General features: G+C 36.5%; 8 protein-coding genes across 8 annotated transcripts; 4 read left to right on the top strand and 4 right to left on the bottom strand.

Moving 5' to 3' along the window:
• The first annotated feature begins 1,574 nt into the window (after nt 1-1,574).
• PHYBLDRAFT_125845 (hypothetical protein) lies at nt 1,575-2,687 on the top strand. The gene is made up of 6 exons (XM_018429060.1): nt 1,575-1,624; nt 1,674-1,735; nt 1,797-1,928; nt 1,999-2,123; nt 2,224-2,315; nt 2,381-2,687. Exons 1-6 carry the CDS (start codon nt 1,617-1,619, stop codon nt 2,598-2,600), a joined length of 639 nt encoding a protein of 212 aa, XP_018289623.1. The 5' UTR covers nt 1,575-1,616; the 3' UTR covers nt 2,601-2,687.
• Nucleotides 2,688-2,727: 40 nt separating this feature from the next.
• PHYBLDRAFT_170243 (hypothetical protein) lies at nt 2,728-3,690 on the bottom strand (the record flags this gene model as incomplete). The annotated part of the gene is made up of 4 exons (XM_018436297.1): nt 2,728-3,069; nt 3,136-3,216; nt 3,297-3,470; nt 3,511-3,690. The coding sequence occupies 4 exons, from the start codon at nt 3,688-3,690 to the stop codon at nt 2,728-2,730; spliced, it is 777 nt and encodes a 258-aa protein (XP_018289622.1).
• Nucleotides 3,691-5,075: 1,385 nt separating this feature from the next.
• Nucleotides 5,076-6,098, top strand: PHYBLDRAFT_170242 (hypothetical protein; the record flags this gene model as incomplete). The annotated part of the gene is made up of 4 exons (XM_018436296.1): nt 5,076-5,165; nt 5,225-5,261; nt 5,495-5,578; nt 5,641-6,098. The coding sequence occupies 4 exons, from the start codon at nt 5,076-5,078 to the stop codon at nt 6,096-6,098; spliced, it is 669 nt and encodes a 222-aa protein (XP_018289621.1).
• Nucleotides 6,099-6,539: 441 nt separating this feature from the next.
• PHYBLDRAFT_134607 (hypothetical protein) lies at nt 6,540-8,572 on the bottom strand (the record flags this gene model as incomplete). The annotated part of the gene is made up of 6 exons (XM_018429659.1): nt 6,540-6,919; nt 6,998-7,096; nt 7,157-7,184; nt 7,279-7,820; nt 7,879-7,977; nt 8,059-8,572. 6 exons carry the CDS (start codon nt 8,570-8,572, stop codon nt 6,840-6,842), a joined length of 1,362 nt encoding a protein of 453 aa, XP_018289620.1. The 3' UTR covers nt 6,540-6,839.
• Nucleotides 8,573-13,863: 5,291 nt separating this feature from the next.
• Nucleotides 13,864-16,183, bottom strand: PHYBLDRAFT_79725 (hypothetical protein). The gene is made up of 4 exons (XM_018443495.1): nt 16,048-16,183; nt 14,585-15,951; nt 14,349-14,464; nt 13,864-14,293 (listed from the first exon to the last, which is right to left on the bottom strand). Exons 1-4 carry the CDS (start codon nt 16,138-16,140, stop codon nt 14,127-14,129), a joined length of 1,743 nt encoding a protein of 580 aa, XP_018289619.1. The 5' UTR covers nt 16,141-16,183; the 3' UTR covers nt 13,864-14,126.
• Nucleotides 16,184-16,444: 261 nt separating this feature from the next.
• PHYBLDRAFT_134606 (hypothetical protein) lies at nt 16,445-17,928 on the top strand. The gene is made up of 3 exons (XM_018429658.1): nt 16,445-16,467; nt 16,610-16,679; nt 16,875-17,928. Exons 1-3 carry the CDS (start codon nt 16,465-16,467, stop codon nt 17,591-17,593), a joined length of 792 nt encoding a protein of 263 aa, XP_018289618.1. The 5' UTR covers nt 16,445-16,464; the 3' UTR covers nt 17,594-17,928.
• A 1,089-nt stretch (nt 17,929-19,017) lies between these two features.
• PHYBLDRAFT_147320 (hypothetical protein) lies at nt 19,018-20,015 on the bottom strand (the record flags this gene model as incomplete). Its single annotated transcript, XM_018431841.1, has 5 exons — nt 19,018-19,156; nt 19,231-19,271; nt 19,329-19,385; nt 19,766-19,865; nt 19,966-20,015. The coding sequence occupies 5 exons, from the start codon at nt 20,013-20,015 to the stop codon at nt 19,018-19,020; spliced, it is 387 nt and encodes a 128-aa protein (XP_018289617.1).
• A 3,063-nt stretch (nt 20,016-23,078) lies between these two features.
• Nucleotides 23,079-24,121, top strand: PHYBLDRAFT_114231 (carbohydrate esterase family 4 protein; the record flags this gene model as incomplete). The annotated part of the gene is made up of 5 exons (XM_018428378.1): nt 23,079-23,260; nt 23,373-23,531; nt 23,607-23,614; nt 23,726-23,913; nt 24,005-24,121. The coding sequence occupies 5 exons, from the start codon at nt 23,079-23,081 to the stop codon at nt 24,119-24,121; spliced, it is 654 nt and encodes a 217-aa protein (XP_018289616.1).
• Between the last annotated feature and the right edge of the window lie 1,776 nt (nt 24,122-25,897).

The following is a 25,897-nucleotide window of genomic DNA, read 5'->3' as shown; positions in this document are numbered from 1 at the left end:
ACTGTCGATTTCGCTCGGGACAATCCAAACAGGTAAAACAGCAAGGCACAGGAAGGTAAGGTAGAAGAAGAAAATAAAAATACTGCTGATTTCACTCGGGACAATCAAGACAGATAGACAGCAAGGTACGAGAAGATAAGTTTAGAGAAGAATTTAAGAGAACGCTGTTGATTTCACTCAGGACAATCACACAGATACAAAGGGACAGAAAGAGGAAAAAGAGGAAGAGGGTTTTGAACAGAGATATAAGACTTTAATGCGATGTATGATTGCTTTCCTACGGGTCAGGCAGAAAGCAATTCAGGGACGGTGATTTTAAGAGAGAGATAACTGATGATGTTTATTGTAGTAAAAATAGGTCTCTTATATACCTTTGAGAATTGAAAATAAAATGAAATAAAATATGAAAATGGAATGTTTTTTTAGAGATTGTAGATGTGACTTATAGCGTGAGAAGAGGTAATATGTAAATGCGGGTAGACGTCAATGTCAAAATGGAAAGAGTGGGATAATGTTTGTGCTTTTTGGTAGAATGTAGGGGTAAGGTGTTAGAATATAATAGTAATGGTAATAAAAAGGTAATAAAAATGAGGTATAAGATGAGAGATGAATAGCAGTAATAGTGGAAGATAAATAGTGCGAGAAAAAGGAAACTGGAAACTGGAAAAGGAAATGGGAAGATGTATGTAAAAAGGGTAAAGATGCCAAAAGGAGAATATGCACGGGAGATGAAATGGAAGTGATAATAAAGGTAAGAGTATATGTAAAAATGTGATTATTGAAGAATGTGATAATATGTAGAAGTGATAAACGAGAAAAGTAGGAAGGGAAACGACCGGAGAAGAAGGAAATAAATCAGGGTGGGCGAAGTTGGAGAACACACAACACCCGTGTCACTACCATATTTTGAGTTTTTATTTTATTTTTATTTTTATTATCCCACCGAGCATTTGTCATTATTACTATATATTTTTCTTTTACTATTCTTGATTCACTTTATAAAGGGACTGCTAATAATTTTTAATCTTTTCATGTTTGCTAATGCTTTGAATCAAATCAAGCAATTAATTGGTGTATACGATTCATACATGCCAATCGCCTCGAACGATAACCAACAAAATATAATGTCTACATTGACTACTGAATGCCACCGAGAAATAAGTGAAGAGGAACAGCCAGGATCGCCACCTGAATCATATGGAGTCTCGGCTGATGATCATACCCAACCAAAACTACTGACGGTTGTACCAGATGTCAGTCTAACCATAGATAATTCACCGAATACGAGCAATGAATCAGAGAATGAGTCATTAATTTCCATATCAGAAACAATAACGATCGTTTCTAACATCATACCTGATGACATTGTAACTAAAGAAGTATTACAGCCGACTGAAGAAGAAAAGGAAAATGTGTCGGTGGATAATACTACTCTTACGAAACGCAATGCAGAGAGCATTGATCCTTATGATGGATATGATCATAATAATTCATCTAAAAATAAGAAGAAACGCAACAAGCGCAACAAGCAGGCCATTAAGGAACAATTCTCTGTAGAACCTGTGTTCTTTAATGGAGTCCAAGTATCTTATACGCAAGAAACAATACCCAAGGATATGGAAAAGTAAGTCATATCACACTGACCAAAATAAGATTTTTACAAATAATTATAGGTACTTTTATCAACGCTATTCCTACTTTTCAAAATTCGATCAAGGTATTCTGATGGATAAAGGTAAAAAAAAATGGGTGTATTGAAATGCATTCGGACGAAGGAATTTATAATTGTATTTCAGAGGGATGGTATTCCGTAACACCCGAGAAGATTGCAATTGTTACTGCAGAAAGGTGCCGGGCTGACGTAATTATTGATGCATTTTGTGGATGTGGTGGTAATTCGATTCAGTTTGCATTTACTTGTGAACGAGGTAAATATATATATATACAGAAGTAAACACTGTCTAATTGAAGCGGTTTTTGACTAATGGTAAATTCCAGTGATAGCAATTGATTTGGATCCTGTCAAGTTGCATTGTGCACGAAACAATGCGAGAATTTATGGTGTGGAAGACCGAATTGAATTCATTCAAGGCGACTTTTTTAAACTTGCGCCTACTCTCCAGGTAACTCCCCCTCCCCCCCTTTTTTTGGTTTGGTTTACTTTATCAATATTCTTTTATAGTGCCTCATTTGCTATATTTTATTTATTTATTTCTTGCATAGGCTGATGTTGTATTTTTGTCTCCTCCATGGGGTGGACCTGATTATATTGGGGCCAGTGTTTTTGATCTTCATACCATGATTCCAGGAGATGGGTAATATACATTTATACATTTTTATTTCCTTAAAAATAACGTTCTTATATATAAATCATGTTTAGAACAAATATCTTTGAGGTAGCTTCTCGAATTACACCAAACATTGCCTATTTTCTTCCTCGAAACACAGATCCAGATCAAATCGGTCGCCTGGCTGGCCCAGGTGGGACGTGCGAGATTGAAAAAACCTACCTTCGTGGAAGTTTAAAGGCTCTTAATGTATATTATGGCGAGTTGGTCAATCCTTATTTATTAGAAGAAGAACAAAAGCAAGAAATTTAGAATAAAAATAAAAAATGAGACACTAAATAAATGAGTTTTTCATACTTAATTATCAATAAAACATTTTGGTACATTTTCGTGGCTTACAAAAAAAATATCTTTACACTTGTTTTAAATATATTTTATTTTACACTCTTGGCAAGGAATTTCGTAGATCAGACATCGTATTCTGAAAATCGTCGATCTTTTCCTTTACTACACGTCGCAAATATAGTGTACGCTCGTCAGGCCTAACCAGCCTATCCATGCTTCCATCCATAGAGATACGCTCAAGAACCCTGTAGATTGCCTGGTTGAGTGCTCTGACATTCTCTGTTACCATCCTCATGGCATCATTGATTGGCCACACATCCCCTTCTTGTGGCATTTTTGACAAAAATCCATAAGCTCGTTTGTGCTTTTCCAATGCTGTCATTTGATCATCTACTTGTTTTTCTTCAATAATTAATCGATTCTTGAAAGCCTTTTGCTATAGATGGTATTGATATAGACGGCAAGTTAATTAACATATTGGTCTATAATAGGACATATATACCGTCAAGAGATCTTTTCGCGCCTTTTCAAGTTGCTTGTTTAAGTCAACTTCATCCTCTTCAGTACTATCGAGATCAAGATCCTACGGTGATATATATATATATACTATTGTTTAATTAAAATACTTTTGTGGTTCGCGTATATAAGGCATACATTATTTACCTTGTAGTGATCAAGTGTAATATGAAGACTTGTAGGTAATCTGAGTACATTTCCAACAACGTATTTTTGTAGTTCAGTATGAGCGCAATCAATTTCTGTTTCAACACGTTTGTCATAGACCTTCCAATTCTGACAGTATGAAAACCTTTTTTTAAAAAAAAAATTGCAGTTTTTCTATTATACAAACATATATTATATTATATTGATAAAATACCTCACTAAGGGCTGCAATATCTATCCCTGGAAGAGATTCAAAATACAACCGCATGCCTTTCATAGCCTCGTATACAACTTTATTGGTTGTATCATATATTTCATCCATCACCCGCTCGGGAAGAAATCCCATGTGTTCTGCTAGAAACTCTGAGTCACTATAGAGTCTTGTACTATCCATTTGTAAAGAAAAAAGAAAAAAAAAGTCTTGAAATTGGTATTCTTTTATGTCCTTTTTTCTAATAGAAAAAAAAAGGAAACAAGAAAAAAACACTTTCTCTTTGGATAAGTTCTTCTGCGATATATAGATATATATATACACACAGACCAGCAAACACTGGAACATTGATGACGTCATGAAAAGGATTAATATACAAATTTATACAAACGATGTATCAAAAACCACATCTACTTTTAAGAAAAATGTGCGATAATGATGACTCAATCTATCGTTAAGTAGAGTATTGCTGTCATGAGCTTTTATAATCTGGAACCCATAATTAAGATAAATAAACATGTAATTCTTAATTCTATAAACCAATCCATCTAAACATTCAAGATTACAGCAATCAGAGCTATACTTGCTTTGCTTGTTCTACATGTTTGGCACTGTATCTCAAAATCTTAAAATAATAATTTTATGTATTTGTGTTAGTTTGTTTGTGCTTATAGAATTTGATGAATATTGTTTTCAGAAACCAAAAAGAAATTTAATGCCATTCACCAGCATACGAGGGAATTGTTGATGGAATTAGAGAGCTTGCTATCTGGCTTTAAATACTGTATACCAAAAGTAGCAAAATTCTTAAATCTGTGTTTAAATTATTCATCGACTTAGAATAGGGAGACGATGGTTGTGATGAGAGAGAAAAAACAACCATAATGACCTTGTTAACATAAATTTTTACAAATAATGCCATTCACCAGTGTACGAGGGAATTGTCGAGGGAATTGACAAAATTTCTAAAATAAGGACTCTAGTTACAAAAAGGAATATACTAAACGACCATACTTTAAAAAGCTCATTTTATATAACCAAAATGAAACAAATAATTAACAAAAAAATAAAGATTGGCAGGGTATTTTAGTAAATATTTAAAAGACAGATGCTGAATAACAATCGGAATCGTATATGACGTGGCTCAATTCCCTCGTACGCTGGTGAATGGCATAAGAAAAAAAAAATTATGTAATACTTAGGGCACTCAGTTGATTTTTTATAAGTGAATTATTATTGGCTTATAATTTAATTCACGAAATCAGAACAATCAAACATCTAAAACTGCTGAAACACCCTATTGTCGCAACGGAGTATTAAAAAGACAGCATTTTTTTGTCTGTTTTGAATAGCCAATCAGTAAAAGGTCAAGGAAATAAAATGGATCCCAGATTTTTTGTACTACTGCGTCTTTAAAGGGGTCCCCTACTTCTTTGGCATTGGTGTCCTTTGTTATATATGAAATACAAGCAGTCATATATAAAAGTAAGATGACATCTAAGATTGAAGAGCTCCTCGTTCTCTTCCTCTATTGGTAGCTTATCCAAGCCACTTATCAGTCTCTCGAAATGCCATTGGATTCGGTTACTCTTCATTCACAATTTGACGGTGCTCAGACCTCTCTAATATGTCGCCGAAACCAGGTTTCTGGATTGCAGGTAAAACGAGAACATGTAGTGAATATGGCTAATTCGCTTAAAATATCTACCAAATTTAGGATTCTATCAGTATAGAAAATGAATTATCTGCGGCAGGTAATTTTCTCTTAAATGGATCTTCTCTTAAGAAAACCCCACTAAACTTTCATATAGACTTTTTTTCAAGAGTATAATTTTGTCACAAGCCAGTGTAATACATATTCCCTTACAGATGATCAGTAGAATATTGGTATAAAAGGTAACTTCTCTTCATTGTACATTAATTCAAAGATGTTGTGAGTTTAAAATCTTCTCAAGTAGTATATTTATGCTAACTATGATCACTATAGCGGCTCATTTGTCTTTAGATTCTCCAAAATTGCCACCTAAAGATTTTGCTTCACCAGGGTCTTCTCAATATGATCATAAGAATGGTAAATGATCATGTGCTATATAATATGTGGTTATTCATTTAATAATCATATCACTTTTAAAGATGTACAGCAAAAAAAAATTCGGTCACAGACACAAAATAGTCCAGCTAAGCTTGTTATTAAACACTATAAGCCAAATGGTGCATCAGCACTAGAAGCCAGCCTTATGGACCCGACAGTCTCAAAATATTCATTTACCGAGTGTTCATATCTGTCCAACTCCAGATATAACTTTGAAAGACACCTGGAAAGACACTCGAATAATCCAAGCAGATCTCTTTGTCATGTGTGTCCAAAGGCATATCACCAACACCCACCTGAAATAGTTTATTTAACCCATGTATTCCAATTATGGCCACATCTATGTATTGTATTATTTTTCATTTATGTTTTCTTTTGTACCTTGAACAGTCGACCAATAATTGGCACAAAACAGAACCAAGAGGGAGTATGTGCTACGTTTACTATGCATTATGTATTATGCATGCTTTACTTTATTTTACTAATGTTTCGTATATAAATCGAAATCGAAATCAAGATTTTAAAATAAAATCTTTCTTTTTTAAAGTGAACAAAATGTTCGAAAGTCCAAAATTGAAGAGTTTTTGGATTTTATGCTTATTCTTCAATATATATATATATATGGAACTTAAAGTTTCTCTTGGCATAGAGCTTTATCCAGATAACCCTAGATGACTGCTCATGTAGTCTAGTCTAACCCCAGGGAGATTGCAGTGTTTTCCTCTTCTTCTTTAGCAAGATAGGTAACAAAGCTTCCATTTAAGGCCATGGTTATTACAATATTCTTATTCACATTTATCTTTGGAGCAAGTAAAGCTTAGCTGACATTGATACACATTAAGAGTGCAGAAAGATGGGATCACAAGTGTGGTAAATAATATGACCAAGTGCTCAAAAACTATATGTATCAAATAGTCCCCGTAACCTCAAAACAAATTTTGTGATTATGTAAATATGGAATAGTAATATTATCAATAATAGTAATGTATGGTAGTTGTAACAATTATAATATAAAAAATTGGGAATATCTAAGCCTCAAAGGACCTAGTCGATTACAAGCAAAAAATAAAATAAAATAAAATAAAATAAAATAAAAATGGGATTATTTACAAGGGAATTTTCGTGATGATATTCTCTCTCGCTCTCTAAATATCATTTGCCGTACAAAATAATAAAAGGCAAAATTGAGATTATGCAGATTGGAAGATACGCGAGTGTTTTCATGAATTGGCCTGTTTTCTTAGAAGTTCATGAGAGGTGTGTGTGTGGATCCTCTTGGATAGACAACCAAAGTGGCCACAAAGAGTCCGACTGTGATGCCTATATACAAAGAAAGATACAATAAGAGTTAGATCAACAGTGATTGTGGAAGTAGAAGAGAGGAGTTTGATGATTTACCGATAGCCGATTCAATCATACTGAGTGCGAATCCGGCACCTTGATTAGAATATTCGTTGCTTGCACTCGTTCCAAACAAGCCAAGAGCAGCCTTGAGACCTTTAATAAGAAGTGTATTAGTCTCAAAATTTCCAGATTATACTTTATTTATCATCTCACCTAAGCTTCCAGGTACCAAATAAAAAATCTAGGTTGCCGAGATATATGTTTCAAATTAGTATTATGTTTTCTAGTCCATCGAATTAACCCGTGTGTATATTTGGCAAGGTGGGTTTACTTACGGCCAATAGGACAGCATCAAACGACATTTTCCCTGTGAACTTTGTCAGGAGATTTCCAATCAAGCCAACTGCAAAGGACGGAACAACTTGCAAAACTTGCTGTGGGGCGTTGGCATGGCAAGAGAGTGCCCAATTAACCACAAACCCGCACACCGAAACAAATACCATTGTCGGCCAGCGTGAAGGCCGTGCGCGGAGATAGATACAGTAAGCAAGGGCAAATAATGGAACTGTCAAGAAGTAAAACCATTGATTCTCGACTGTAATGCAAGTACCGGCAGATAGGGCATGCTGGCACTCGGAAGATTGCCCCTGTGCACTGATGGATTCAGGCTCAATTGTTCCGTACAGCTGAGATCCCATCTCAACACCATATCCTAAAAGAAAAGAATACAGGATTGCATACACCATCCTCACTACACCGCTCACTAGCTGTCGTGAAACCAGCTCGATAATAGCTACAGCCATCGAATATCCAGGAAGAATGATAATAAAGGAGGAAAAAGCCACAGGTGTAAAGCAAAAATCGAATTTCCAAACAGCTAAAAAGCATAAGATTGTCAGTTTTATAAATATTGTAAAAATAGAGTATGTGCTTACATCTGGAAACGAAACCAATAAATATACACACGGTGATTTCCCAGATTGGCTGGAAGCTCATAAATCTTCCTGAATAGAGTTCGTAGATAGCAAAGAACACTTTACACAACAAAATCAGCAACAGAAAACAGCAAAATTAGTATTATTGTTTGTCTGCCAATCAACTTGATTTTTACTTACTTGCTAGGGCAGCCGACAAGCCCGCTTCTTTCCATCTACCTCCATAAAACATAATTGCACCACAGAAGCTGGCAAGTGCATAGACAAACGGATTCAGCCAGACAGGATAAAATAGTGGCTGGTTGGTAACTTGGTCAATAAATTCCAAGGCTTCATCTACTGAGACTTCGCCATGAGAAAGTAGTTTTTCCAATCGATAGACTTCGCCTAGTTTGTGCATATCAAACACTTGGGATTGTCGAATAAAATGTGTCTCGGTGGTGTGGGTTGACTGATCAAAAAATGTGACAAACATCACATTGGGTATATAGACATACTCGGCCTCAACACCTAGGGTAGTTGATACCTGACGCATAATGTACTCTAATCGATGAGCTGGGCACCCATACATCATCAAAGATTTGGCTAATTTACGCAGAAATTCTTGTTTCTGCAAAATATTGGCAATCTCAAAAGTAATTCTGATTCGATCTTCGAGTGTGATAGGTTCAAACTGAGATGCAGTTGTGAACATACTATCGATTGAAGTTCTGCGTGACATTGATTGAACAGAGGCACGTTTACGCTTCTCCAGACTAGGAACCAGATGACTTGTGGAGGCTACTGTAGTCAGCCAACTCTTGGGACGATTGACAAGTTTAGGACGGGTTGGCGTTCCAGGCGATTCATCGGTCGAGAACTCGTACACAGATGAGGCACGCTGAGTTTCCTTTTTACGAAGCTAAAATATTTATAATGTTTATTTTGAAAGAGTAAAAATTTGCAGTTATATAAAAAGCAAAAGAGAAGAATAAATAACTAAATGTTGAGGTTATTCACATCAACACTGCTTTATTATTTACCTTTTTTGGGAGCTTAGGTTTGAGCGATTTATTTCGTTTGGGAACAGGGCGGCGCTGATGCCTTTGAGATTCTAGCTTCATCAGACTAGCTAACACACTTCCACCTGTGGGTTGAATATTGACTTTTGTCGAATTAGTGTTGGTAGGGCATGGCGACACAGGTTCGTCTTCGGTGTTCCCTCGTCGGGCGCTCAAGATACGCTGTACAAGCGCGGCCGATTCGGCTACATGATCTGGAAACCTAACATGTCTATCTCTCGCCTCGTCGTGATCTAGTGCAGCCTCGACCAGCGTATCTGTCGACCCACGGGTTTCAGGAGACAACTCGCCTTTAGGGGACTCATCTTCTTTGATATCGATTGGCTCTTTTAGATCGTCATATTCTGCTTCGTCTTCTGTGTCTTCATCTGAGCTATCTCCAATTGTCATTCTTGCGTGATGGGTGGTTATTTCTGAAAGTCGCGCAGGAGGTGTTCGAGATAGATTACCAGTATTTGTTTTAGGAGAAGGTGGATTGATCTGTTGAGGTTCGTGATTTTCGTTCGAGGTTGTCAGCTGTAGCCGAGGTAAAGATGGCCAAGATGAAGCTGTTTGTTTTGGCAATCGAGACTCGTCGTCGCCGTCACTGTTGCCCATAGAAACGAATTAATCGATAGAGATCTACAGGTTAAAGGATAGTAATAAAATAAGAATAAAGCAAATAAGAATAAAAATAAAAATAAGAAACATGCACTGGTTTTGGATATTAAATACCGAAAAAGATGTCACACAAAAATAAACATATGGAATGTCAGATATAAAATATAAAATATAAAATAGTAAAAATAAAAAATAAAATCAAACAATTTATATACAATAGGCCATATCTCAATCAAGCTCATACCAGTCATTCGATTCAGTCTTTCCGTATTACAAGCTTTAGATTTCACACTCAGACAATGCTAGTTTTTTTTTGGGCAAATCAAAATTAAAGTTCAGACAATCTGCTCACCTTTTTTGAATAAAATGAAAATGAATATCAGACATTAAAAAAATTGAATTTGGATAGTACATTCGGGATTCTAATAAAATAGTTACTAAATATGTAAATAACGAGACGGGGGACGGCTCAGGGAAAGTGGGACCAAAACTGTATAAGGAACATAAAAATAATATATTGGGAATATAGCAGAAATAATATAACAAGCGTTCATCTAATAATTGCAGTTGATTGACAAAAATTCGGTCGACCATAAATTTCTTTCTTTACTGCTTATTGTAATGCGTGACAGTTTATTGCAAACCTGTCGCTGGTGTTAGTATTGGATTTTAATGTTCTGCCCTTTTATGGAACATTGACTCTATCTATAAATGAAAAATAAGGCTGGTCGGCTGCAACTATAGGTGAATATCTATTTTATTTTATCTTCAAAAAAAATAACATTTTCTGAATTTAAAATGTAAAAAAACTGTACTCAAACACAAGTCCAAATACAAGCTCAGGCGAAGTTTTTCCGTTCTGGCATGATGTCATAGTACTAGAGTTGACAGTACAAAAAAAAAGTACTGGAATTGAATTATAAGAGGTACCTCTCCCTGGATGTCACTTTTTTCACCATGACAATATATACCTTTTTGATAGTATCTTGTAAAAAGAGCATACCTTTAACTAATATGACAGCATAATACAGTATGAGATTTTATTAGCAGCAACAACAACAAAAATAATGATGATGCTAAATACTAGTAAAATCTTGGGTCTAAAACAGCATATTTCTCTTACAAATCATAAATCTAATGGGCTATTTAACTATTATATACTTTGTTTCATAATGTATGGTACTGACACCATTAATACGGTTCTTATCAATACGCCAGTTATTTTCTCTTATTCTGAAAGTGTTTCTATGGCAGTAAACACATTTTTTTCTACCTTCAGAAAAAATAAACTTTAAAAAACCTTATTTTAATTTTAATCGATTGTAAATGATTTACAATTAATTATGTTGTTTGGTTTGGCATAGGTTAGTTTTGGCCTCAACGGAATAGCTGAGTGATGTCACGCTGTTTGTTTTTATATTCATCGTCATTGCCATTTAACAAGCCTTATAGTTACAGGACCTATACCTTTCTTGACCTCGAATTATCAGCTACCTTAATGATAAATAATAAAATAAAAATAAAAATCATGCGCACGGTATACCATTTTAAATTAGCAATTGAATTTTTGTTGAGGGATTAATATCAAGAAATCTCCTCTTTGTTAACTGCTACTATTGTATTATTTATACAAAAATACTCACACACACACACACATATATATATATATATATAACATAAACATTGGAATTGATGTTCTATTGTGTTCTTGTAAATAAAATAACAGCCAATGACCCATATCAATATTTTATCATAAAAGGGAAATATAAAGAAGGGGAAGGTTATGATAATAATTTTGATACCTGCATTGATATTTATCGTTATTCTTTTGCGCTGGTCTAATACATATGCATTTTTCCTGAGATAAATACTTTGTATAGAATACAGGGATTTGTACATATTGACTCTACACATAATATGTATGGCAGAGGATAAAATATACTGGGTGTACATAAGTTTACTCAATCTCAAGATGTTCAAGACACAAATTTCCGGTCTTGTTATGATTTTCCTTGTTTTATTTTATAAATTACAATAATAATTTCAGTCAATACCAGATCATAGAATTTGTAAACAGAACAATAAAAAAAATATCCGATTACAAAATGTTTATCAGAAATCAGGTTGGAGACGATCGATTCCTTAAATGATAATAAGTCCAGCCCAAAAGACTTTAATGAATACAAGATTTATTGCTCTAAGAAATACGTTTATTAGAAAAGATATTAAATCGGCGTAGATAACCGTGGGGTTACGGAACATTTCAGCTAGAATCTGATTATCAATTTGATTTCTACAATACTGTCCCAAAAGAATATGCCATCATTTCCACTGTTAAATTAAACATACAGAGTATACCATGTTTATTTGACCGTCAAAAAGGAAATTTAAAATTGTTGTTTTTTTTTTACTAGTTTTTATTATGATTATTGTTAAATCTCGGGTTCTTTTACCTTTATTTCTTGGTCAATCAATATATCTTGCCTTTATCCCTATACTGTGTGGAGCCTAGTCCGGGATTATGATTATGATTATGATTATTAGATAGTAAAATTAAATGTTTACATTGAATGCATTTGACGTGATCAAAGTGGCAACATCTGCAAGGCCTAGATCAATGGGTGCATAAATGCGTCTGTATGTGTATGTGGGAGATTACTATTACTATTACTATTATTATTATCATCATCGTATGTAAAGAAAATAAAAAGAGACGGTGCGCCAAAAAAAATGTGTGTGTGTGTGTGTGTGTGTGTGTGTGTGTGTGTGTGTAGATATATGTAGGTGTGTTTGCGAGTGTATATATGGTGGAATGCTGTAGAGAAGGTATAATACAATAATGGTTATTTTTTAAAAGGGGTGATCTGATGTACAAGTGTGTCGTCGCTCCCATGAAAGGATTCATCCCAGCCTTGTGTAAGACCTGAACGAACAACAATTTGTGCTAGCTGTTTTGAAGGTGAAATACAAATTTCATGCGGATGAAGTCTGTCATAGATCAAGAACGACTGCTCAACAACGCGTTCTTGACGTTTCCCTAAACACACCTTGGCACGCGCATGTGACACAGTCCGTCCATCATTGTACTCGGCTACAAGGTATACTTTAACAGTGCATTCGAGCCATACAAGAATATCCTCCAATGATCCACTCAAAAGCCAACTTGTGTCGTGATTCTTGACGGGCCAATTATCATGCCCTGACTGTTCGATTGTTTGTACTACCCTTCGACCCCCAAATGAGAAATGAAAACTCAGGCGACGGATCTGGCCCTTTGCTTGAAGAACACTAGCTAGATGCCGGGCCTGTAGTATACGGCATTCCAGTGTATAGTGGCCTGTACCATGTCCAATATGCTGCACCAGCGCAGGTTTATCCTCACTCCCACTCATAGATGGCATTGACAAATGATCACTGACTGAACAGAGCTCAAATCCAAGTGGGTTAGGGGCTACCGGCCGTCGTGACGTCCACGACGGTTTGAAATTATTCATTCCTTTGAAGTGGTCAACGTCGGATGTGCTCGGGATATCTACGATGAACAACCCGGCCTTGATCTGTGCTCGTTCTTTCCCGACGGTGTGCCAATTCCCTTTGTCAACTACATAGTCATGAACCTGGGCTGGCTCACGCCGGCCATTACGCATAACCACTAGCCTAGCAGTGTCCATAGTAATTTGTATATTTCCAATGGGGATCTTGGTGCTATCTTCCGAGTAATATGAGAGCTCGAGAACGACGGGTGTGCACCGCTCACGGAGGCGCCGGAGCATCTTAAGCGACACAAAATACACAAATGTTGTTCGCCAACTCGGTTCGGCCGTGCAAGGAACTGGACGAGCGGCGATGAGATTGTCGGCAAGAAGAAGATCATCGATTGAGGGTGGTAATGGTAAACGGATGCGACTGTAGATCAGTAGGTCTCGGTCAAGGTCTGATATAAATCCTCTTCCTTTGGGCAAGATGAGTTTGGGATGGTGTGTTTGATGAGCTTACCATCTTCAATCGCAACCAGGACGGCAAATTCGCATGACTCTGTAAGGTGAACTGCCATGCGTTTGAGAAAGTGAGAAAGAGAAAGAGATAAATGGTAGCAGCAACAGGACCAAACGGGTATATTTCAATAAAGACGTTGCAGAAACAATAAAGGAAAAATATAAATAATATATATAAAAAGAAAAAAAAAGACGAATTGGGTATTGGTGGAGAAGATCGTCTTTCGATATTTTCTGCTTCTATAGAATGACGAAGTCTCCTTTTAATACACACACATATTTATTTAAATCAACCCTCTTTCCATATATCTTTGTTTCTTTACTTATTTACCTCTTTATTTTGATGTTTTATTAATCCATATATCAACCTCTTTTATAGCCAATTAATATATCATATATTCATACATATAATATCGTTACACTTAATATCCAAAAATATTTTTTTGTTCTTAACAAAAATCACAAAAAACATAAAAGAAAGACCTATTATATACATACATGTATATATATATAATGTGTGTGTGTGCTTGTTATTCCTCTTTTTTTTCATTTGTATAATCAACCAACCAACCCACACACAGGTCAAGGTTCCTTATTTAGTAGATCCTTTCACAAGAATGCAACCCGGACTAGACTGTACCACCTGCCACCCCTCACGCTTAAGCCATTTGAGTGCAGTTGGGAGTAGTTTGGACTGTCCATCTAACGAATGCTTTCCAACACCCGTAACAATCTTTAGAGGTTTGATTTGACGACGTCCTATAACAAAAATCGTAAATTAATACATAATACAAACAATTCCTAGAAATCATACCAGACTGCATGTTGCTTCTTGACCACCATTGAGTTACACCTTCTTGAATAAGAACCTGCGCTTCAGCGACTGTCAGACCATGCAGATCCAAGAGATGGTCATCTTCATGCGCCAACCTTTTTGATAAATGTTATTTTATTTACTATTGAGTCCAATACTCCTTACAACTTCCTCCCCCCCCCCCCCCCCCCTTTTTTTTTTTTTTTCTTTGGCTTTCTTTATTTATTTGTCTTTACCTTTGGTGTCGTACAAGTGATCGGGCCGCTCGCATATTCCAATTTTTTGCCCGAGAGTCAAGCTGGCGCGCTTCATCCGAGTAATAAAAGGCTATACCTCCCTCACCCGTATTTTTGTTTTTGGCTTGCTGATACGCAGCACCTGCCTTGCGAAATAATTCATTACGCTGCAGAATAAGATCCATTGCCATCGTACGACACTCTTCAGGATCATCCTCTATATATTCTCGGTTGTTTAGTAATAGATATTCGGGTACCACTGGAAGATCCTTTGTGAGTTCCTTTTGATTTTTAGATCCTGAATTCGATACCACTGTCATATGTTCCATCTGACGAGCAAGTTTTAGACGTTCATTATCTAATCGCTTGGCTTCACGCTGTTCTTTAGTTAGACAGTACTCAATCGCCTCTTGGATCTTCTCTTCGCATGTACTATTCTCATCTTTCGATAGAATACCCAACCCAATAGACAGAATTTCGCGTTCGTTCATATTACCGCTGCCCATAATTTCAAGAAGAGCTTTTTGGATCTGCTCAAGATCATGCAGTTCATCAGACGACAAGTAGCGTCTGGGATCAAGATCACGATGCCTATCCATCAGATATCTAATCATAGCTATCAAGTCGTTGGGTCGTTTCTGAGCTGCCATCAGCAAATCATGATGAGATAGCTGAGGAAACAAAGGCTGGAGAGCCCCCAAAGTGGCATCGTACTTATGCCAGTGATTGTCAGAAACACAAGCCATACCATTGTTGTCTAATTCTCGCGTGTGTACACTAGGAGTAAGGTGACCACCGGAAGCCCATACAATCTTGGGTTTCTTCTTCTTCTTCTTCTTTCTTGGATGTTCTGTTGGTGTCGATACAGAAGACATAGGATCGTTACTACTTGAATCTTTGAGATACTCAGTTGTGAGTAAGAAATCAGTCGTCTTCTCGGTATCGTTGTCGTGAGTAAGAAGCGCATCCAATAAATCAGACCGTTCATGATCGGGAAAGCACATTTGCAAGAAATCCACGCTATTCTCCAGTTCTCTAAAATCATCTCCGACTTCCTCTTCACTATGTTCTGTTTTTTTCTTTTCTTGGTCTTCCTCATCCTCATAGTATTCATATTCTTCATTCTCATCAGATAAACCATCCGAATCATCACTTTCCGTTGGAGATTTGGGCCGAATGAGACAAGGTCTAGAGCTTTGGATAGATGGAGCATAGGGTTGTTTAGGGCTAGACTGGGCTTCAAAAGTAGACTGGACCGAAGATTCTTTCGAGAGTTCAGAGAGAATATCAACTGCTTGACTATAGTCATTCGTGTCTACCCAGATGGCTTCAACGAGCGAAGGGTCCAAAGTCGGGCAAAAATCTGCCTTTATTTTGGGGGTTGTGGAATATGAAATAATAGAGTTGCTTGTGGTGGTCACTGTCGTTTATTAACGGTATTCACATATTCATATTCAAGCTACCTTTAGGCGGTTAATATCTTCACATACGTCCATTTGACGTCTCTCGAAGCCTCGGGTAGCTTTTTCATATTGTTCATCTTTTAAGAGTCCCATATTCTTGGGGGTTCTATTTTCTAATAATATATATATATATTTTATATATTTTATATATAAAAAAGAGAAAGAGCTTGGTGCGGGCATTAAATGACTGTAATAAGTGAAATGTGACTGTATTTTATCTTAGTTGGAGAGAAAGATGGCTTTGGGCTCGGACAATGTGTTAGTGCGGGAAGAGAAAGGGACGAAAATAATCCTCCGACCAAAGTCGTGGACGCTGGTTGGGCGGATGGAAGTGGATGGCGAGACAACTCAATAAAGCCAGAAAGCGCACGGCTAGGCCATCCCTCCTTCCTTTTCGACTAAAAATATCGCACAACAATGGTAAGTCTTCAAGAGCAACAAAAACCATACTTCTACAAACAAGCTCAATGTATATACATATGAAGAGAGATTGATACATAAATAGATGGATGACAGATGGATGGACAGTCAAACTAATATTTCCTTTATGATTCTTTTTTAGGGTCGCGGTCCTAAGAAGCACATGAAGCGTTTGAACGCCCCCAAGCACTGGATGTTGGACAAGCTTTTGGGTAAGCTATACAACCATATTGAAGTTTGATCTTTTGCGGATATGGATATGTAAATGATGATTTTAAACAAAAGCAAAAGTCAAGCTCAACAATCCGATCTTTAATGACGATTTTTTTGTAACTGAACATTCCAATCAAGCAATTGATCAAACTTTACAAACGTTAAAATAATCAAAAATCTAAACATTCTCAAAGGTTCTTATGCCCCTAAGCCCAGCTCTGGTCCTCACAAGACCCGCGAGTGCTTGCCTCTCATTGTCTTCATCCGTAACAGACTGAAGTACGCCTTGAACGGTCGCGAGGTTCAGTCCATCTTGATGCAGCGTCTCGTCAAGGTCGATGGTAAGGTCCGCACTGATTCTACCTTCCCCGCCGGTTTCATGGATGTCATCTCCATCGAGAAGACAGGCGAGAACTTCCGTCTCGTATACGATGTCAAGGGTCGCTTCGCTATCCACCGCATCACCGAGGAGGAAGCTAAGTACAAGCTCTGCAAGATCAAGAAGGTTCTTGTTGGTGCTAAGGGTATCCCATACGTCGTAACCCACGATGGTCGCACTATCCGTTACCCTGACCCCTCCATCAAGGCCAACGATACCGTCCGCTTCAACATCGAGGAAAACAAGATCGCTGACTTTGTCAAGTTCGAGACCGGTAACGTCGTCTTGGTAACTGGTGGTCGTAACATTGGTCGTGCTGGTGTCATCGTTCACCGTGAGCGTCACGTTGGTGGTTTCGAAATCGTCCACATCAAGGACTCCCTTGACCGTGTCTTCGCTACCCGTATCTCCAACGTCTTCGTTATTGGTCAGGGTGCCAAGCCCTGGATCTCCCTCCCCAAGGGTAAGGGTATCAAGCTCACCATCACTGAGGAACGTGATCGTCGCAGAGCTGCTGCTGCTGCTGCCAACTAAATTCGTAGAAAGAAATTTCTTTCCCTTTAAATGTTGACAAAATAAAGCACACTTTTTTTCTAAATAGTTTTCAACTTACATCGAAATATAAGTATATATATATATATATATTGTTGTCTTAAGTGATATAATTCTACAAGTTTTATATTTCTTTTTATTTTGGAGTCGTTTAAAGGATTATAATCACTAATCACTTGTCAAAAATTTAAGATGAGCTTGTTTTGGAGTTTTTCTTTTTATTTGGCGTCTTTGTGTTTTTGTGTGTGTATGTAATTGGCTTACGACTAAAAATAAAACAATGATGTTCCTCAGCATTAACGTTCTGGAAAAACCTTAATAATTATCCCAAAATAATAATTGATAAAATTTTAAGATGTGGGTAGTTGATGCCATTTTTGTAATAACTATGGTAACCACAAGACCATAGTACACTTTCGAAAGCAACTCAAATAAAAAATAACAATGCTTTATGTTGCTTCTAAAGCGTAAAATTTCCCCAAAGAAGTAGTGTAGACTATTATTTTACTCGAATGCTTTCTTAAACTTCATTAATATTCTATTTTACTTGTTTCTCAGTGTAAGACTCGCTGAACTGCAAAATATGTGTCTTGTGAATAGAAGAAAATAATAATGTATATATTACATGTCACAACAACATAGAGTAGCATAAAGCGGCAAGTAAAAGACGTTACCAAAGCATTAGCAGCTTAAAAGTAAATCTACATTTTAAATATCCCACTTCTACTCCACCATATTGTTTTACAATTAATACAAAACATCCTTTCCCATCATCTCAACGCAGCACAAAAAAATAATGATAAAAAGACAATTTACTAAATTATCCAAAGAATTTAATAGCTTACCAAAAGGGCATTTTGGGGAACTCCTGTCATTATACAGGGCGGATTATTTATCTTTATCTTCTCCTCGGTATCAGTCTTATACGACAGCCCTCTGGAACATTGTCTTCTGGCATTATAATACATCAGATTCGAATGGGACAAGTGAATCGAGCAGGAATAGTATTTCAATGCTTCAATTGACACAGTATTTTCATAAAGTTCAAGACAGCGACAATATCTAGATTCCATAAATGACGCTTAAAAGCGTAACGGAGTCATTTATTTTAAATAATTTGGATTAGTAAATCTAAAATGGTTTATAAGAAGAATAAAGAAAAAATGAGGACTAGCTATAGTATTTCTTAAAAGACTATCGCGTGCCACAGTTGACATTTGAGTGCGGCAGTATGGGCGGGGGATTTTGACTTATTCGAAGGTTTGGAGAGAAGGTTGGGAGCACAAGGGAGAGTGTTTAGAAGTACCAAGCTCATCAATCATACAAACATTAAACCCATGTTTGCGAAGTATCTTTCTCGTTACTACACCCTTGATTAGCTTGTGGTATCTGTTATGGGGGGCAAGCTAGTTTCCCATGGCCAAGACACGATCTGGACCAAATTCAGCACGAAGATATTTGGCTGGATGTTCGTTGGCTTTAGATTTGTTGATATATGAGGAGAGGTAAAACTTGCGGAACAAATGCCACTGACCAGTCAGACTTCTGGTGTTTGAGTAAAATGAGCTGAAGATTGAGGAGCTTGCTGATTTGATTAAAGTATGAAAAGAAAAGTCTACGGTGTTATTGACTCAGCTTGAAGTTCGGGAGATGACATGTTCTGCAGTACGGACATTCAGTTGGGCGTTGTGATCTAGAACATTCCGACGAAACTTACCATTTTTAAGCTCGAATCTTTGTTGGTTGGAGGTGTATCGGTAACATCTTGGTTTAACTACAAAAGAATACTAATGATTAGAATATAACACATTTCTTCTACAATTGATGGAAGAAACAATGCCCATGATTTTTTCTTCGTGCCGGTCTGGTGGGAAGTTATGAATGTAAGGAATGCTTCCTGTGTTGATGATTATGACCCTTCTGAAATTGGGTTCTTGGTGGTGTCGTGGGTTTGTTTGATTTTAAATGCCAACACGATATGTTTGGATTGTCCCTCTAAGCTTCATTTTGCTTTTTTGGTGATCTCGGAAGGACTTGGTGTCCAAGTCTACCACACCTCCTCATAGGATGAGTTTTTTCACATATATTCTCCAAGTTCTTCTCAATATTTTCTGGTATAGGATCTTAGTATCGGCTTGTATGTAACATCATAACCAGAGTTGGCAAAGAGGAAAGCTGTTGATGTATTGACGCCCAAGTTTTTCTAGGAGCTGGAAAGTACGAAAGAAGGCGAGGAAGTTGTTGTGAGCAGATGCTTTAGAGTCCTATTAGATAGGGTCCTTTTCGGATTCATATTTTTCTGGGTAGGCAATTAAGATTTATTTATTGCTGTACAGGCATCTCTTTATCCTTACTTGGTGAATATATCCTCAAGTTGGGGAGTTGCCACCACTTCTTTGAGCATCCTAACTCACAATATTTCTTTTTATTATTATATACTATAATTTATGAGTTACATGTTTTGTAAGTTATATAATTTTTATCAGGAAAGTTAATTTAGTAGTCGCGTAAATCTTTATGGTGATTAAATATTTCTACAAGAATATATATATTCTAGTAGGTTCAACCAGTACCAAAACCTTGGCTATCTTTAATGGCTGCCCAGAACTCTTATTTTACTCCTAGTCAAGAATTTAGGTGCTGAATACCACAGTAAGCTATTCCAAAGATAGTAAGGCTACTACACATCTTATATATAATAGATACATTTCTGGGATTATTATTCCATAACATCTTAAAGCACTAATTTGGTTAATTTTACTACAAGGAGAAACCTGTGTGCACGGAATGTTAAACTTTGTTTATTTTATTCCACCAAACTTGGGCATAGTAAAGGTTATTTATTTAGGCACAAATTGTTTGTATAGAGAGAGAGAGAGAATACTCACAACATAAGAATGATAAGGGTCCAAAAAAAGAAGCATTCTTAAAAATAAATAAATAAATAAATAAATAAATTATGGGATGTATCGAGATCAATATTCTGAGGACATTTTTTGCGTACAGAGATAGTTCCCTTTTCTCTCTTTAATTCCTCATTCCATCTCCTCTTCTTGCCTGAACTTCTTTTGACTTGTTTAATGTTGAGAAAGGAGATACGTGGATCTCAACTATATAAGCAACCTACGTTTCCGAGCTATAAAGATATTAGTAAATACTGTCAGGGTAAACATGAAGACTATTGACGTGTTGGATACTCTTTTGCAAGCTATATACTGTCTTATAGCATTCTTTTTCTACATCAGTTCAAGTACGAGAATGTGTCAGCAGATAATTTTTCTCAAATTGTCTTTTTGCCATGCATTTTTTTAATAGTGTCAATAATTACAAGTGTATAATGATCAAGTATACAGTTTGTATTAATAGCAGAAAAAGAAACACTTGCTCATCTTGCACCTTGAATTATTGATTTTTTATTTTATTTTTGTAGAGTTTTAATATATCTTTATTTTATGATTACAGTTATATCGCTACTATACCAAGCTCTCTCTTTCTCTCTTTGTACGCATATGTTAGTTTATTGATTAACTAGATTTATATATATATACATAATTTTATACCGAATTATGGGATATATAATCCCAAGATTTCCAATAAAATTAAGCATTAATCTACGCCTATGAAAGTGTGATTATTATTATTAGGGCTTTAATTGGCGTTATTATCCATAGTAGGATTGAATGGCACATGAGCGCATTTTAACTAATTTCAAAGGCATACAAACCAAAGAAGAAAAATAAAATAAATAAAACATTGGGTCGCTAGCCCAAGTGGAATTGGCACTGTAATATAGCTGTCACTGTTAGAAGCGGGTATATATTATTGATTGAGAGGATTTATTGTAGGCTATTTTTGGGCTATGAATCTTGCTAGCTCCTATATTAAGTATCAGAGCACTTTATTTATTTAGTTCAAACTGGAAGCTGTGAGCTATTTACGGCACATTATTGTTGACGCAATACCAAAGGGCCAAAGTACACGCTATTGTAAAAAAATAAAATAAAAAAAAATACTGATTTAAGAGGGATATCAACTCAGTGTGTACTTTGGTGACTTTGCACTGATGCCCTCTCTTGAAGTGCCGTTGCATAAAGTATCCATAGTAAGGACACAATAGTTGAATCTCTAACTGGTAATACGATAATAGCTATTATTTTTATCGACTTTTAACCCTTTATGTGTATGTATATAGCTGTACTTATTCAATAACTTGCAAGATTTCTATAAGCTTATTTATTATTATACTAATGATAATGAATGATTTCATATTTACTAGCTAGTAAATCTTTTACTGTTCTTTATCACCATGTAATATAAATATAAATACAAATGAATGAACAAATGAATGAATGAATGTGTGAAACAACGAAAGAAAGGACAAAAACAAAAACAAAAAAGATAGACCATTTTGTTGATTTTAAACAATCTAGGCTTCCTGCAACCAAAGTCTATAGCTGCGATCTGATACTTTCTAAAGGATCTTTTGACTCATGCCTCTTTACTTATATTGTGCAGGCAAAAAAAAATCAAAGAGATCCAATACAGTCGTCGATAAAGAAAAATTCTCCTCAATCTGTTCTCGAAATTCAGTCTCTCTTCACCCCCTTACAGCAAAGTAAGGTGCGATTGCTCCTATATTTTATTATACATACATACATATATATATATATATATATATCTTCTTCTCTTCTATTCTCCATTAAACATCTCATATTAAATGATATGCTTAATTCAAACAACAGCCTCAACATAAATTCCTGTAAAAGAAGTGTGTTTTTAATAAATAATACCCAAGTTCATTCTCATTTAGACGAATATCCACATTAGTAACCTTGCCCATGGTAGATCAAACCTGCTTTTCATAATTTATAGCAATCGCTATGCCACTAAAATATCCTTCAATAGGAGACTACTTTATAGATTTATGTCTCTACCATTGCCACAAGACATACATTTCTCTCTATCTCTCTCTTATATATATATGTATGTGTGTGCGTGTATGTAAATTAGACGATTATGATATATCCATTTGACGCTATATACTTGATCAAACCTGTAAAAATTCCGTTTGTAAGCGTAGACTTAAAGCAATATCCTGCAGATAATCAAATGCAACTGTCACTGCAAATAGTGCTTGATTTCTTTATCCATTCTCCAATGCAAACTCCTAGATAAACTCCTCCTTGTATACGAGGGCTCAAAGACGGCTCGCAGAGCTGTATGAATGTTATTTGTTGAATCGGAAGAATTACGCTTTCCAATCTCAAACAAGCTCTTACTTCCTCCTCTCCCCTTCTTAGCCCCCCCCCCTCCTCCACCACCCCCTTTTTTATTTTTATTTTTATTTTTAAAAAGGCTCGTTTTCTTTCTTCTTTTTTTTATTTTTCTTGTTGCTTCTTCATTTTTCTTTAATATTTTCAGAATGCGCAATTTAGGAATTGAATCCCTCGTCATAACTCAAGTACTAATGTACATATTATTGTATATTGTCGATGCTGCTGTAATCAAAGGAAACTTACAAGCTTGCAAACCCGGCTATTTTGCCCTCACATTCGATGATGGACCCAATACATACACCCCTGAACTTATTGACACTTTGAATCAACAAGGTATCCCGGCTACGTTTTTCATAAACGGACTTAATTTCATGTAGGTTGAAAGCTGACAAAAAAAAGAAGTTTTAATAGTATCAAAAGTTGAAAATTGACGCGCTTCATTTATATATGTACACATGTATTATAATTAGGGATCTAGAAACCAGCATCTTCGCTCAGGATGCTATTGCAAAAGCCTATAGATCAGGGCATCAGATTGCCAGTCATACTTATACACATCCGCATTTGACAGAACTATCTGACAAAGAAATTGAGATCGAGATGCTTCGCCTGGAAAATCAGACAATGCATATCATAGGAAAAAGGTAAATATGTCAGATAACGCATATATTACTGACAGAGCGAGACTGCATAAAACTAATATTATTATTCTACCTTAGACCTGCCTGTAAGGATAGCGCTTTCTCCTGAGTTGAGAAGACAAAAAGAGAAAAAATAAGAAGAAAGAAAGAGAGAAAGAAAGAAACTTCAAAACGCTGACCCTTACTTGCGTCTGTAGACATGCGTCCACCATTTGGCGATATTAACAAGCATATAATTGATCTACTCAACAATCTGGGTTATACTATTGTTACATGGTCTCTGGACACTAAAGACTACGAAACACACAACTTATCAGATGAAATGAAGAGTGTGTCGGTTGGTATGGAAGGCTCCTCTCATGGATATATCGCACTTACTCATGATGTAAATAACATTTTCTTACCGTAAAATACTCTCAGATTCTAATTACAAGCTATTATAATTATAACTTTAAATTTCTTTTCTTGGTACATAGGTTTATAAGCAGACAGTAGAAGAACTGGCAATTTCGCTTATTAATTGGGCCCGTGACAAAGGTTTCAAGTTTTGTACAGTGGCCGAGTGTAAGTTTTTGTTGTTAGATAAAGTTTAATACCGAGCTAACTTATTCAAATTACAGGTTTTGGAACTGCTGCTTACAAAGAAGGTGGGTCAACGCCTACCCCACCTAATAAAGCACCGAAGCCAAAACCAGAGCCAACCCCCGCACCTAAACCTGCACATACCCCCAAACCGGTGCCTGCACCGAAACCGGAACCTAAACCTACCCCTACCCCTACCCCTACTCCTGTACCTAAACCTGCACCCAAACCTGCACCCAAACCTGCACCCAAACCTGCACCCAAACCTGCACCCAAACCTGCACCCAAACCTGCACCCAAACCTGCACCCAAACCTGCACCCAAACCTGCACCCAAACCTGCACCTGAACCAGCACCTGAACCAGCACCTGAACCAGCACCTGAACCAGCACCTAAACCAGCACCCAAACCCGCACCTGAACCAGCACCTGAACCAGCGCCAAGTATCGCGGAGCCAGGGTCGGGCAAATCGAAAAATCACGGTAGTGGCAAGCATAACGGGAAGCATTATCACGAGGATAAAGATTATGACGAAGATTATGACGAAGATTATGAACCATACGAAGATGAAGAGGAAGAAGAGGAAGAAGAGGAAGAAGAGGAAGAAAAGGAAGCAAAGAGACGTTACAGAAATTACCAGTTTTCCAGATTTGCAGATTTCTGGTTCTAATAATTATCAAAAAGACACCACATCTTTTTATTATTGCTACACTACTACTACTACTACTACTACTACTACTACTACTACTACTACTACTACTACTACTATTCTTATTCTTATATTGACGCTATCATGGTCAAGAGTACACAGCCCCTACAAAATAAATAAATAAATAAATAGAGAAAAGAGATATAGAGACAAGAAAACACCATTTGCTTTCATTTCATTTATCAGCAGCAAAATTTATTCTCCTGTTTTTGTTTTGTTCAATTCAATTCATTTCATATATGTAAATATTTTATTTGTGCCATAAAAAGTACTTTTTATATAAAAATAGACGAAAATGAAAGATTTAATACACTTGATGTGTAAATAATTGTTTATATGATTTTATGTGTAGGATTGTAAGAGAAGTAATGTTAGGTAGATATATAAGGGACTCTGCCCGCTTGCTTGCCTATATTTCTTTTTTCATTCATTCATTCTTTTTATTCTCTTTGTCTTTCTCTCTTTTTTTTAGGTTTAAAACGAGCCATTTTTATGTATGTTTGTGAGTGAGTGAATGGGTGAATTGAGGTAGGTAGATATAAAGATGGAGTGAGAAAGAGAAGAGAGAGAGTGTGTGTGTGTATGTGCCTGTATGTATGAGTGTATTGAGTTGCTCAAAGATATTCAATCGTTCCGTTCCATCTCGTTATTATTCTATTTTTGAAACAGGCGATGTAGGTTGGTGACGATGCTGCTGCTGCTGCTGTATTTGTGTTTGTGTTTGTGTTTGTGTTTGTTGGTGTTGTTGCTTAGGGTCATTAGATAGAGGTCTTGAGCTACCTCGATAGCCACCTCGACGGTTACTCGGGAAACGACGATCGAATTGACCACCATTCTGTGAGCGAGGGTAAGGGGGTCTGGAATTAAGTGGGCGGCGAACTTCAGCCAGGACGATCATACCACAGACACTGATTTTGTGTTGGGCAATCGCCTTTTGTGCAGCATCCGCAGTAACAAAGTCTAGAAAAGCGCAGTGCTTTGGTATACTCACTCGAAGCTGTTGTACAGGTCCAAACTGAGCAAAGGCATCCTTCAATTGATCATCTGTCATCCCAGTTTTGACACCCTTGATAAAAAT

This window comes from Phycomyces blakesleeanus (assembly GCF_001638985.1).
Source record: "Phycomyces blakesleeanus NRRL 1555(-) unplaced genomic scaffold PHYBLscaffold_15, whole genome shotgun sequence".
NCBI lineage: Eukaryota > Fungi > Mucoromycota > Mucoromycetes > Mucorales > Phycomycetaceae > Phycomyces > Phycomyces blakesleeanus.
Note: the sequence above shows the minus strand (reverse complement) of the source record. Positions and strands in the feature narration are given on the sequence as shown.